Here is a 13291-nt window from a genome sequence, read left to right on the forward strand (position 1 = left end):
TAGTAATAATAGTAATAATAATAATAGTAGTGATAATAGTAGGTACAAAATATGAAGGTCACAAGTGAATCGAAGTAAATAGATTTATTTTATTTTATTTTATTTTTTTTTTTTTAACTGAATAGAGTGAGAAGGATTCTCCTCCTCTTTGTTTAGACAAATCCATTGATATCTACATCCTGGAAAAACATGCGCACAAATTTAAATACATGCACGTACATATATATATATATATATATACACATATATATATATATTTATTTATTTATTTATCTACCTATATACATAGAAATATATATGTCTGTGTATGCATGTATATATATATATATATATATATATATATATATATATGTATGTATATACAATATATATGTACTTAGGTACATTTTAAAAGCGTTGATGTGTATGTGTACGAATTTTTGTTCGTTTCATCAGGTTGGGCCGACTATATGCTATGAGAGTAAGTACATCGCATGCGGCTTGCATGTGCCGCCTCTTGTAAGAACGCTTGCGCAGTATTAGAGTTTCGGCAGACAGCTCGCCGCTACGGGTGCATCTCGCGGCAGTTCGCGGTCGCCTTCTAAAGCAAGCTCATTAGTCGCTCAGAGCAGCACCGGCACCGCGACAGATTTTTTTTCTTACCCTTCTTTTTTCATACACGCCCGTCAATCGTTAAAAATCTTTAAGAAATCTATTCGACTAATCCCTTTCCCTAGTTGGTGTCACTTCCTTTTTCTCACACAAACACACACACACACACACATACACACATTTTATCTTTCACTTTTACCTTTATTACACATTAATTTTCTTTTTCTATTTTTCACACATACAATCTCTTTCTATGTCTCACGGAACTTTTGTTTTTTCCCCATTTTGTCTCATTTTCTTTCAACATATACATATATAAATTATTTCCTTCGTTCACGTATCCACCACGTTGTATGGTTGTAACAATACGTTGATAAAGGGAATAGTAATAAAAAGAAAAAAAAAAAATTGAGGAAAGTCACTTTGGATCATTGGATTGGATTGGCGTGCACGTGCGAGGTAGCTAACGAAGTACGGGGGAGCGTCGAACTCTGAACGCGCGTTACGATTAAAGGAAAGCGTGCAGGGACCCGAGTCGAATGTCACGGACTAGGTCGATCTAAGTGTCGTGGCACTAATAAAGATCGGAAGAGTTTACGTATGGAACGATGTTAAATCACGTACTGGCATAAATTTTCTCAACGTGAGCGAGAGGATCGAGCCATTTATCTGAATAGAAGATTGTCCTTGTGAGGTGAGGTCAAATTATAGAAACATAGAAGACGTAACATATAGACGGACGAAGATAGAAATATAGACAAATGGAAAGACTCGATTGTTTTTGATTGGTCGTAATAGAAAAATAATAACGAGTGAAGAAGAAAAAAGAAAAAGAAGAAGAGGAAGAAGAGGAAGAGGAAGAAGGAAGAGTAAAAGGAGGTTGAAGTTGTAAAACTTTCTCGTAGTAAAAAAAAAAGAGTAGAACGTGCTTTCGGGCAAGCTCTGTGTGGGCGTCGAGGTGAACGTAGGTCATCGACACGACGTCGATGAAGATCTGAGGAATAATTGGAAGAGGACATTGGTAACCAAATAGAAGATCGGGTAGTAGTACCTAGTAAGAAAGGTCTTCTGTTTCTTTTTTTTTTTTTTTTTTGTTTTTTTTCTTTGGTTAGTTGATTGTTATTGTTGTTGTTATTGCTATTGTTGTTGTTGTTGTTGTTGTTATTGTTGTTGTTGTTGTTGTTATCGTCGTCGTCGTCGTCGTCATCGTCGTCGTCGTCGTCGTCGTCGTCGGCCGATGATCAACGTCGAGACACCGACGTTCCGACATTATACACTCAAGTTCCCGATGCTGCAGCCACCCTCTCCGCTTTTGGAGATGGCGTCCCTGCGTTTACCGGACTCGGAGGAGTTCGACGTCGACACGCGTCGTAGGAGCAACAACGGCAACATGCTACCTACGACGGTAGCCACTACTCCACCAGTTACCGGTACATTTCAACAGATCAAGAATGATGTTGGTGATTATTTAAATAATTTATTGGTCGAGGCCATTACCATTAGCCCTAACCGTGATATTGGAGCACCCTCTATCGAGGATGAACAAACTGGACTTTTCAACGCTAGTAAAACGGAAAATAATTCGACGATCGAGCAATTACCTGATCGACTCTACAGGCATACCATGGCCATGTCAGCGGTTTATTGCGTGGCTTATGTTCTCGTATTTGTCGTTGGTCTTATCGGGAACAGTTTCGTAATAGCTGTCGTTTACCGTTCACCAAGGATGAGGACCGTCACCAATTTCTTCATCGTCAATCTCGCTGTCGCTGATGTATTGGTCATCGTATTTTGCTTACCGGCAACACTGATGAGCAACATATTTGTCCGTGAGTAGATACTACTAAAGATAGATAAATATTTCGATATAAGTAATATTATATGTACACCTCTTAATTATCTATAATATCCATGTAGAGGAAGAATTTTATTCTTCGATTTTTACCATCCTATTACTGTCATTTATCTATACATATATACATACATATATATATATATATATATATATATATATATGTATATACATCGTTCTATTGGTCTCTGGTATAACTTTCTAACGTAACACGACGCTCGTTTAGGGTCGTTTAACTTTTCAAGGATAAGGAAACTTGTAGATAGAGATAGAGAGAGAGAGAGAGAGAGAAAAAATTGTGGATGCTTTTTAAGAGAAGGCACTTTTCTCAAAGATTTATATTACCAAAAGATAAGAGTCTAAATTATTCGAAAAAGAATTACGAATTTTTTGTCGTACGATCGATCGATTAGACCGGAAGAAGAGCTTAATCCTCTACCAGTAGTTAATTTTCTTTTATTTTCGTTATTATTCTTTCTTTCTTTCCTTCACTCTTTTTTTTTCCACCTTTCTTCCCTTCGAAAAAAAGAAAAAAAAAAAAAGAAAAAAGAAACGAAAGTGAGAACCTCTTAAGAAGTCGTTTTGAGGTGTGTTACGAAGAAAAAAGAAAAATAAATAAATAAAAAAAATACAAAAAAAAAAAAAACAGGGAACAACGTTCTTTGAAGTGAGGCGATTGTGTATGCTGGTCAAGCACCCGCCGAGGTATACTAGGCTGCATGTGGTCCATTTGTCGACGATTTGTCGGTCTCATTTTCTCTCTCCCTCTCTCTCTCTCTCTCTCTCTCTCTATTTCTATCTCTATCTCTATCTATCTTTGAGTGCATATATATATATATGTATATATATATACATCTCTCTCTTCCTCTCTCTCTCTCTCTCTCTCTCTCTCTCTCTCTCTTTCTCTCTCTCTTTCTCTAAAGAGACGGTGGCGTGGGGCGTGAAGGGTATAGTAGGTCGTTTTGCTCTGGAGGGGATCCCTTGGTACTTCGAAATCGATTCTACCTCGACGCCCTGCAGCGCGATGTTCGCGGAACCATCAAAGTCACGATATCGCGATTGCATTTCGACGGATTGCTCCTAGAGTTTCGATTTCAAGTAATTGCACCATAAATTATTACGATGGTTGCTTGCTCGCTTCCTCGCTCGCTCGTTCTGACTTTTTTTTCTTCCTCTTCTTTTTCCAAAAAATTTTCTTCGATATAAATAATGGATATATACTTTTACCAATGATATTGAAGGACTAGTTAAAAATCACACTGAGATACGATAAATTTATATGTGTCGTTTATTTCAATAATATATATTATGCATAAAATATATGATATCAATTAAAACGATCGTTTTTATGAATATAATTAAAAAAAATATATTTGTATATATAATTATAATAAGTTGTTGGTCGGGTAAGTGTTAAAAAAAGGAAAAAAAAAGAAAAGAAAAAGAAATTTACGGAAAGAAAAAAGAATTCGTTAGAAGGAAAAGTGTCGAAATCCTGAAAGAAGAAAATCGTCGTAGTATATATATATATATATATATATATATATATATATATATATATATATGCGTTTCCGTGTCCCATTTACTCAGCCAAGGCCACGGTGAAAATGATTTTTTTATTGCAGATAGGATAGACGATATATACGTATTGTATATATATATATATATATATATATATATATATATATATATATATATATATATATTTTATTTATTTAATAGTTTTCTCTCCACACCGTATAATGTTTTTTGTTCTCCCCAATTACTATTACTACTACTACTACTATTATTATTATTATTATTATTATTATTATTATAATTATAAGCATTATTATTATTATAATGATTATTATTATTATTATCATCATCCTCACCATCATCATTATTGTCGTCACCATCGTCATCATTATCATCATTCTCGACGTTGTCGGTTGCCATCATAAAATTTTATTATTATTCAGATTCCATGCACAAAGGTTCCTGCATAGAGAGCGCTTCGCTTATATTAGCTGTTCTCATTAACGATATTTCGACGAAGCTAATATATATATATATATATATATATATATATATATATATATATATATCGTACGATAAAATAAAATATTTATTTGAATTACGTTTACAATATTATAATACACATATAAAGGATCGATATCGAGCTATCGATCTTTTAAAATGATCTTTTACATATTTTCTTTTTTTCATATCTAGATCATTCATGAATTTAGTTATTCTAATGTTTCAATAGTCGATATTCATAGTTCTATTATTCATACCGTTCGATATCTAGCATTTACATTTCGTTTCATTTTATTCAGTTAAAAGTTTTATATGGGAAGGACAGGCACGTTTTGTCTCTTAAGTATTCAGCTAGGTTACGGAGTTCATTTTTATGAGAAGGGGGTCCTTCAATTTCCTGGATATTTCGTTTTATTAGCTCTACACGTGTTTACTTGCTCAGGTCAACTCAGGTTCGAAAGATCACGCAGGGATCATTGTGTATCAATGATCCTCTTTTTTCTTTGTTCCATCTTTTTCCTAATATTTTATTTATTATCCTTATTTTCCATTCTTTTCTTTTTCTTTTTTTTTGCTCTTCTGTTCCTCTTTTTTTTTTCTTTTCTTTTTCCTTCTTCCTCAAGTTATTTCATAATTAATAATTCATAGTAATTTCATGGTTAATAATTAATAATCACGTTTTTCTCGATGAATTAATTAAATTTTCTTTTATTTCCCCTTTTATTTCGAATGATTTTTTCGAATATTTCTTTTCTTTTTCTTCTTCTTCTTTTGCTTCTTCTTGCCAAAAAAACAAATTGACTTAATAGAATACGAAAAAAATTATATTTGCTAAATCGATTCGAAATTATTTGTATTAATCGAATCGACTCATTTATCGATTCGATCATTATTTCCTTATCTTTATTTTCCGATCTTATCTTTAAACAGATGATACGACGTTAGAGGCTTTCACGAAAAAAAAAAGAAAGAAAAAAAGAAGAAAAAAAAAATCGTTCGATTTATTCTTCCTCTTGAGAATGAATTCCGAGGATAAACCCCTACCACTTTTCTCATACTTCGTGTTCACTTTGAATCACGATTATAAAAGGAACCGCTCGTGAACGATTTTGCGACGTTACATTGCGATTTTTTTCTTTTCTTTTTTTTTTTTTTCTTTTGGATTCATTGTCATTTAAATTATCATTCTCCTTTAGAAATAATAGATAATTTATAATTATTATTAACATCTATAAATAGATAATTATAAAAGATAGACAATCTATATGTTACAATACATATATATATATTATAATAATTAATTATTAATAATTTATCAATTTTATTTATTAATTATTTATTGATAATTTATATTTATACGTTTGTATCAGCAAAGATTTTCTATACCCCCCCCCCCCCACCCCACTATCCCTTAAGATATTTTTCTCTTTCTTTCTTTCTTTTTTTTTTTGTTTTTCTCTTTTCTCTCTTTTCCCGCCAAATATTTCAGATCGATTTGTTTATTATTTCTCTTTTTTTCTCTGGGTTTTTTTTTCCTTTTTTTCTTTTCTTTTTTTTTTTTTTTTCTTTTCTTTTCGTCCAATGTCCAATAAAAAGTAATACGTTTGGGAACGATTATTTTCCATTTGTTCATTTTTTTTTTTTTTAAATGAACGACTTGTTTATGGTCACGCATAGCACTCTGGCACGTGCCTCGGGTCTGCATTGGCATTGTTGACAACGTTTTTACAAGTGTCATCGTTCAAAAGAAAAATAAAATGGTTTCGTAAGAGAATATATTATATTCTAACACGAGGCTAAGTTCTTCTACTAGAGTAATAGTTTATTCGCAGGGGGACATTTTCTAATACGATTGTTTTCTTATCTTATTTTTTTCTTTTTTTCTTTTTCCATTCTTCTTCTTCTTCTTCTTCTTCTTCTTCTTCTTCTTCTTCTTCTATCTATCTTTCTTTCTTTCTTTAATCGTCATTCCACAAAAATTCCTTTCTCCTCTTTAGAATTCCTCTTTCCCGATTGAAACAGATCCGAACAACGGGCAAACTAAACAGAATTCACATTCCATTTTCAATCTTTCATTCTTAAAGTACTTTAAGCACGTTCGAAAGCTCTCGTGCTCAGGGAGAACGAATTCAAAGTTAAGAAACTTCAATAAAAGCAAAAACCTATTTCATACGACCTTACCTTACGAAGCAGGAATATTTCTTCTCTTAATATACAGTTAAACCGTGTCGTCGTAAAAATGTTTAAAAAAAAAAAAAAGAAACAAAATTGGAAAGTAAAAAAAGAAAAATCGAACGCAACGGGAGGGAACTTGATAAAATCATGAAAATAAATGAATACGATGTGTAATAACTTTTATCCGTTGAAAAAAAAAAAAAAAACAGAAAAAAGAAAAGAAGAGAATCGTAAAAAAATAACTTTTAAACCTCCGATCTAATAATTATTTTTCCTGGATCGAGACAGATGGAAGACAAAAAAAAAAAAAAGAAAAAAGAAAAGAAAAGAAAAAACAGAAATGACAGTATCCTTTAATTTGCAAAAAAACAAAAAAAAAAAAAAAGAAAAAGAAAAAAAACCAATTGGAAGATAATATTCTTTTATTTTTTCTTTTCTTCTCCTTTTTTTTTTTTTTTTTTAAATAATTAATTCTTATATTAGGCTTATATAATAGGCTCATAAAAAATGTGTTCGCTTATAAATCCGAGAATCGAATGGTCCCGTTAAATACAAGCAAAATTTATCAAATGCGTGTACGCGTCGCGCGTATCAATGCACAAATGCAACGATATATGTAGTAAAATATTTTTTCCGAACTCTTTCGTGTATATATATATATATTTTTTTTTTATATATTTTTTTTTTTTTTCGATAATACTGCATCTTTTTGCGTAACTGTATAAACATACTTTTTGTTGACCGTCTGATTAATCGATTAACAACTGGGGTATCATTGCGAAAGAAATACATTTGATAATACATAACGCGTATTTATTTACTGATTCATTCGTACGGTCGCGTAACAACGGTACAAAAAAGAAAAGAAAGGAGATAAAAGAAAGAGAAAGAGAGAGTGTGAGAGTGAGAAGAAAAAAAAAGGAAGTAGAAGAGAAAGAAAAAGAAAAAAACAACGTCGTAAGTTGTCGTGGCCTATGTCAATCGATGGAGTTTGTACGTTCTCGGTTAAAGTGACAGGTTAATCGTGAAGAGTAACGAAAGAAGCGTGACACCGTTTGTCACGGGCCCTCAGCCTCAGTCTCATACTCCTCGTCTATCGTAGAAAATCGATAGGAAGAGGCGTGCTGCAGTTTCATTTATTTAGCCTCCCCCCCCCTCCCCCGCCGCCGCCCCCTCCCCCCGTATATGTAGCAAAGCAATTCTCCGTAGAGACGGAGTTAATCGTTAACGAAATTTCGTCGACGTATCGAGTACGCTAAGTTAAGACGATTAGAAATCGAGATTGTTTCGTTGTTCCTTTTCATATCTGTCGATTTCTTTCTTTTAATTCCCCTCCCCCCCCCCCCTCCTCCCTTCCTTCTTTTCTCTTTTTCCTTTTTTCTTTTTTCTTTTTTCTTTTTTTTTTTTTTTTTTCTTTTGTATGAATAATATAACAATTAAAAATAACTCGAAAGGAAAACTTGTAGAATTAATTGCGTTTAAAGAGAATAAAAGATTCATCGTTGTTCAACCAACCAACGAAAATTTAGCTTTAAAACTATTAAGAGCATAAGCACGCTGTATTTTATATATATATATATATATATATATTTATATATATATATAAGTATACGTTGAATACATATTATATATATATATCATATATATATTCATCATATATATATATATATATATATATATATCATACATATATATAATTTATATATGTTTGTATATATATGGTTATATATATTATATGTTTATACATAAGTATGCTTATAGAAACGTATATGCGTATATATGTAAATATAGGCCGCAGAAATGTATACGTATTAATATTGGATGGTATATCTAGTTACAACCTATACAACTGAAGCTTTGCTTCTCGTTGGCTTTGAAATGGAAATTGGCAGCGATCTCGAGATTCTGGACTAACAAACACGGCAAATCGAATTATATACCTTCTTGTTTTATAGTCCGATCATCGGTCTAACGATATCTCCGTTCATTTCGATCGTGATTCATTTCGTTTTCGTACGATTCTAAACTTTCTTACTTTTTCTTTCCTTTTCTCTCTCTTTCTCTCTCTCTCTCTCTCTCTCTCCCTTTGATTTCCCGGTATTTTAACTATAAAGAATTTCAAATGACGCTATCAAAATACAAAATTGCATTTCAATTTATCGGCGTTATTTTCAAAGTTATCGTCGTCGTATAAATCATTCGATTCGAAATGATTTATAAATGATCATCGGTTTGAACGATTTACGATTGATATTTTATTTTTAAATCTTTCGCGTTCGATAAGATTTCTTTAGTTTGAATGAAAAGTCTTTGGTTTTCTCCCCCAAAAAAAAAGAAAAAAAAAAGAAAAAGAAAAAAATAAAAGAACACAGAAGAAAAAAAATGTATTCGAGAAAATGTTTCGCTCAAACTTTTTCATCTCGCCATGAATTTTCAGAATTTCTCGGGCTCGTTCAAACGAATTCCTCGCCACCATCCTCTTCCCCCACCCCTCCCCCACAATTCCCTTACATCTCTCTAAAAAGAATACCCATACATCATATTAATTATAGAGAACACCTTTTTAATCGACTTTGACTCTAGTGACCTTAATCCTTTTCCGTTCCTACTTCGGAATGGCCTCGACATCGCATTTTCTTCTAGGCGGCCCTACATCGATTTGGCCTCGTCCCTCGTTTCTTCCTTCGGTACGAGAATTTTTCTTTATTTCTTTCTTTCTTTCTTTCATTCCTTCTTTCCTTCTTTCTTTCTTTCTTTCTTTCCTTCCTTCCTTCCTTCCTTCCTTCCTTTACTCCTTTTCTCTTTCTCCTTATTTCCTTTGAATTTACAATTTTCTTTAAACGAGAAGATACTAATATGGTCTCGAAGGAACTCTACGAATACATAGATAAGTGAGTACTTATCTACTATGTGTACGTGAGAATCAAAAAAAAAAAAAAAAAAAAAAGAAATAAAGTAAAAAAAAAAGAGGGACGAACTTCATTCTCGAGTTCTTTCTTTTTGATATCCTACGTTTGTTCTTCCATCGTTTATTCAAAACTTCACGGAACCATTTGGATTATTTATCGTTGACTATTTCTTCCACATTTTAATTCTAATTTGTCCACACCTCGAAATAATTTCAAATTGTGCACTTTAGGGATGTGCCACACTTTACGGTCACTTTGAAAAGCTGTCATTTATACGAAATGAAGAATAATTTTTATACGAAAAAGAAATACTCTATATTATTTGAAGCCTCGAATAAAATAATGAATCGTTAGATTTGAAAGCGCATTTACAATTTTTTTTTTTTTTATTATAAAGGGAAGTAAAAAAGAATTTCCATGAATCATGCTTAGTGCAAATTATTTTAATTGAGCTCAAAGTTGAGTCTGAAGGTGTCTTACACATCATAGACACAATTAGGATTGAAGCTAAACAATCTTTATTAGTATTAACTCGATCGATTGTAAACTCTAAATCATTAATGATTATTCATTCATCGGTGATAATTAAAGCAATGCAAAATACTTTTGATCAATAAGATGATCAAAAGTATTTTGCTATAATTTAATTATTAATTTTCTTCGATTAAATTCCTGATTAATTAAAAGATCGAGAAAGATCGAGGAAAAATATTTAAATCGATCTATGGTAAATAACATAATATAATAATAATACGGATTAATTGTTACGAGTTTGTTGGAGAAAGCTAGGCCGAGCCGATTACATAACTCAGGATAGCTTGCTACGGTGGCGATTATGTTATATACTATAGTAGTTTGGATGGTAAGTGAAGCTACTGTAACATAGCCTAGGTCGTTGCTTGTAGTTAGCAAAGACTATATAGATATAGTACTTTCTTATTGCCATATAGGGGAAAATTCATATGTGTGTTGCGTTAATATAGATAGAAGATATATATATATATATATATATATATATATATATATATACACATGTATACATGGTTGTGAACATGTATATGTAATACGTGTACGTAAACGTATAAGTGAACATGTACGTAGACGTGAATGTAGATGTGAAGGTATATATGAATGTGAATGTGAATATGTATACGTATATGTAGACGTGAACGTAGGCGTGAAAGTGTATATGTATACGTATACGTGGACGTGAACGTAGACATGAATATATACGTAGCTGTGTACGTAGATGCGGACATGTATATGTATACGTGAACGTAGACATGAATGTGTACGTAGCCTTGTACATAGACGTGAACGTAGATATAAATATGTACATGGACGTGTACGTAGACGTGAATGTGTACGTAGACATGAATGTATACATAGACATAAATGTGTACGTAGACATGAACGTGTACGTAGACATGAACGTGTACGTGGACGTGAACGTAGACATGAATGTATACGTGAACGTGGTCGTGCACGTGCACGTAGGTAAAGACATAAAAGAAGGAGGCTAAAGGGTGGAGACGAACATGTAACCTCCTCTTGCTCCACAGCAGCCACGCGGGACTTACCAAACCGAGTGGGTGCGGGTGTATCGAGTGTGCTGCTCGCTGAACGAGGTTAACGCCCTGAGGTGACCGCCTCCTTCACCCTCCACCTGCAAAACCCCGTTACGAGAGTCTCCCTCGGAAACTGGGACTCGCGAGCTAGCTCGTTCCAACATTTTCAGGGACTCCCTTCCTACCTTCATCTTTCTATCTATGTATCTATCTATCTATCTATCTATTTCCTTTTTTTTATATTATATTCTTTTCTTCACACTATATATTTTCTCTATGTATATATATATATATATATATATATATATTTTCTTTTTATTTCTCTTTCTCTATCTCTGTCTCTCTTTTTCTCTCTTTGTCTCTCTCTCTCTCTCTCTCTCTCTCTCTCTCTTTGTCTCTCGTCGCTTTATCCCAATATTATTTCCTCTGTTTCTAACGATTGAGAACGCGTATTCCTATAGTTATCGTTATATCATTAGAAAGTACATCCCAATTCTCGACAATCTCGATCGTTCTAATCTTCTAATTGATCTGTTCTCTTTCGACTATACGAACTTTCTTACTAGTGAGTTTTTCTTTCTCAGCCCTGACCGATACTGAGACTGAGACTGAGACTGAGTTACTCTTTTTGGTCCCAAGAGACTATAATAGCACTTTACTTCTTCGACTAGACAAAGTTTCGATTTATATAACCGAGGAAGATATAAGTAGAGATTTATTTCAGATGACGAAAGTGTTTTCTTAAACGGCGAACGTAGCGATTCGTTAGTTCCACTTATTATCCCCTTTCTTCCTTCTTCCTTCTATTCTTTTTTCACCATTATTAGTCCGAAGAAATAAGAGAATACTTTTTCTTCTTTTTTTTTTTTTCTTCTTCTTTATTTTATTTTATAGACAAGCAACTTGAGTTTAGTTTTTCGATTTTTTTCTTTTCGGATGAAAAGCAAAAAATAATAAACAACAAAAAAGAAAATACACACACATAGACATGGACACGTTTCTGAATATGAAAAAAGTTTTTCGATACGTCGTCTTTAATTTCCCTCTGTTTTCTCTCTCTCTCTCTCTCTCTCTCTCTCTCTCTCTCTCTTTCTCTCTTACTTACACACACACACACACACACACACATACATACACATTCTCTGAAGAAGATATTCGAGGACGTGCCAAGCTCGTTCATTAAATTCCTCTTTAAAAGATTCTTTCAGGAAACATTTTTCTTTTCGTTATTATCGTTAATGTGCTAATCTGAAAAATTGCAATGCCACCCCAAAGACACATAGTTAGATGGAATGATATATTCCGGTATTTTTTCTTTCTTTTTTTTTTTTGTTTTCCTTTATCTTTCTTCCCTCCGTATGCATCGAATAAGGGCAATATTTTTATGGGATTTAACGAATTTAATTCGTTTAAGAAACAACGATTGACAGGCATTATTGCAAATACGTTATACAGATAAGGAAATTTTTTTAATTATTCGATATATATATATATATATATATATATATATATATATAAAATTCGATATATTATAACGTAGGAAGTCTGTCGTCGATGGTGATTACAATTGAAGGGATTTCGAGTTAGTCGAAGAGCATTTTGTTATTAAGTACTTACTTACTCCTTATCTTTATACCATTACTTCGTAACTGTCACGACGAAGTATGATCCTTCTCTTCGAAGGATACGTCGCGACCGGATGAGAGAGAGAGAGAGAGAGAGAGAGAGAGAGAGAGAGAGAGAGAGAGAGAGCGTATGCGCATGCGTCCAACGTTTGCGAATTATTTCCCATATTCGAGTAATGATAACCGTTTTACCTTGTCGATTTCAGGCTTCTCATTCTCATTGTTATATCCCGAATGGTAGCGCACGTTAAAGGCAAAACTTAATAATAGCCGATAAGACTTTAAACTTTTGTGCCATTGGAATGAACTTCCTCGTTGACCTTTCTCTCTCTCTCTCTCTCTCTCTCTCTCTTTCTCTCTTTCTCTCTTTCTCTCTCTCTCTTCCCCTTTCTCTTTCTCTCTCTCTCTATTCGTTTCCCATAAATCTTTGATTTAATTGCCAACCCCTCGAACGAGATCCAACTGAAATATATTGAAAGGGTTATTTTCAGTGGTCGAGCTCGTTATTGGGTCGGACAGGGGAAAACGTCTCTTTGAACGACTCGTCGT

At 33.1% G+C, this 13291-nt stretch overlaps 1 protein-coding gene across 1 annotated transcript in view; it reads left to right on the forward strand.

The window, feature by feature from the left end:
- Positions 1-408: 408 nt before the first annotated feature.
- Positions 409-13291, forward strand: part of LOC124429131 (neuropeptide SIFamide receptor-like) — a 54625-nt gene continuing 41742 nt past the window's right edge. Inside the window, exon 1 of the mRNA XM_046974005.1 lies at positions 409-2420. Within this exon, the coding sequence (XP_046829961.1) occupies positions 1829-2420 (592 nt within the window). The 5' untranslated portion in view covers positions 409-1828. The remainder of the gene's footprint in view (positions 2421-13291) is intronic.

The sequence above is a fragment of the Vespa crabro genome, chromosome 14 (assembly GCF_910589235.1).
Source record: "Vespa crabro chromosome 14, iyVesCrab1.2, whole genome shotgun sequence".
Classification (NCBI taxonomy): domain Eukaryota; kingdom Metazoa; phylum Arthropoda; class Insecta; order Hymenoptera; family Vespidae; genus Vespa; species Vespa crabro.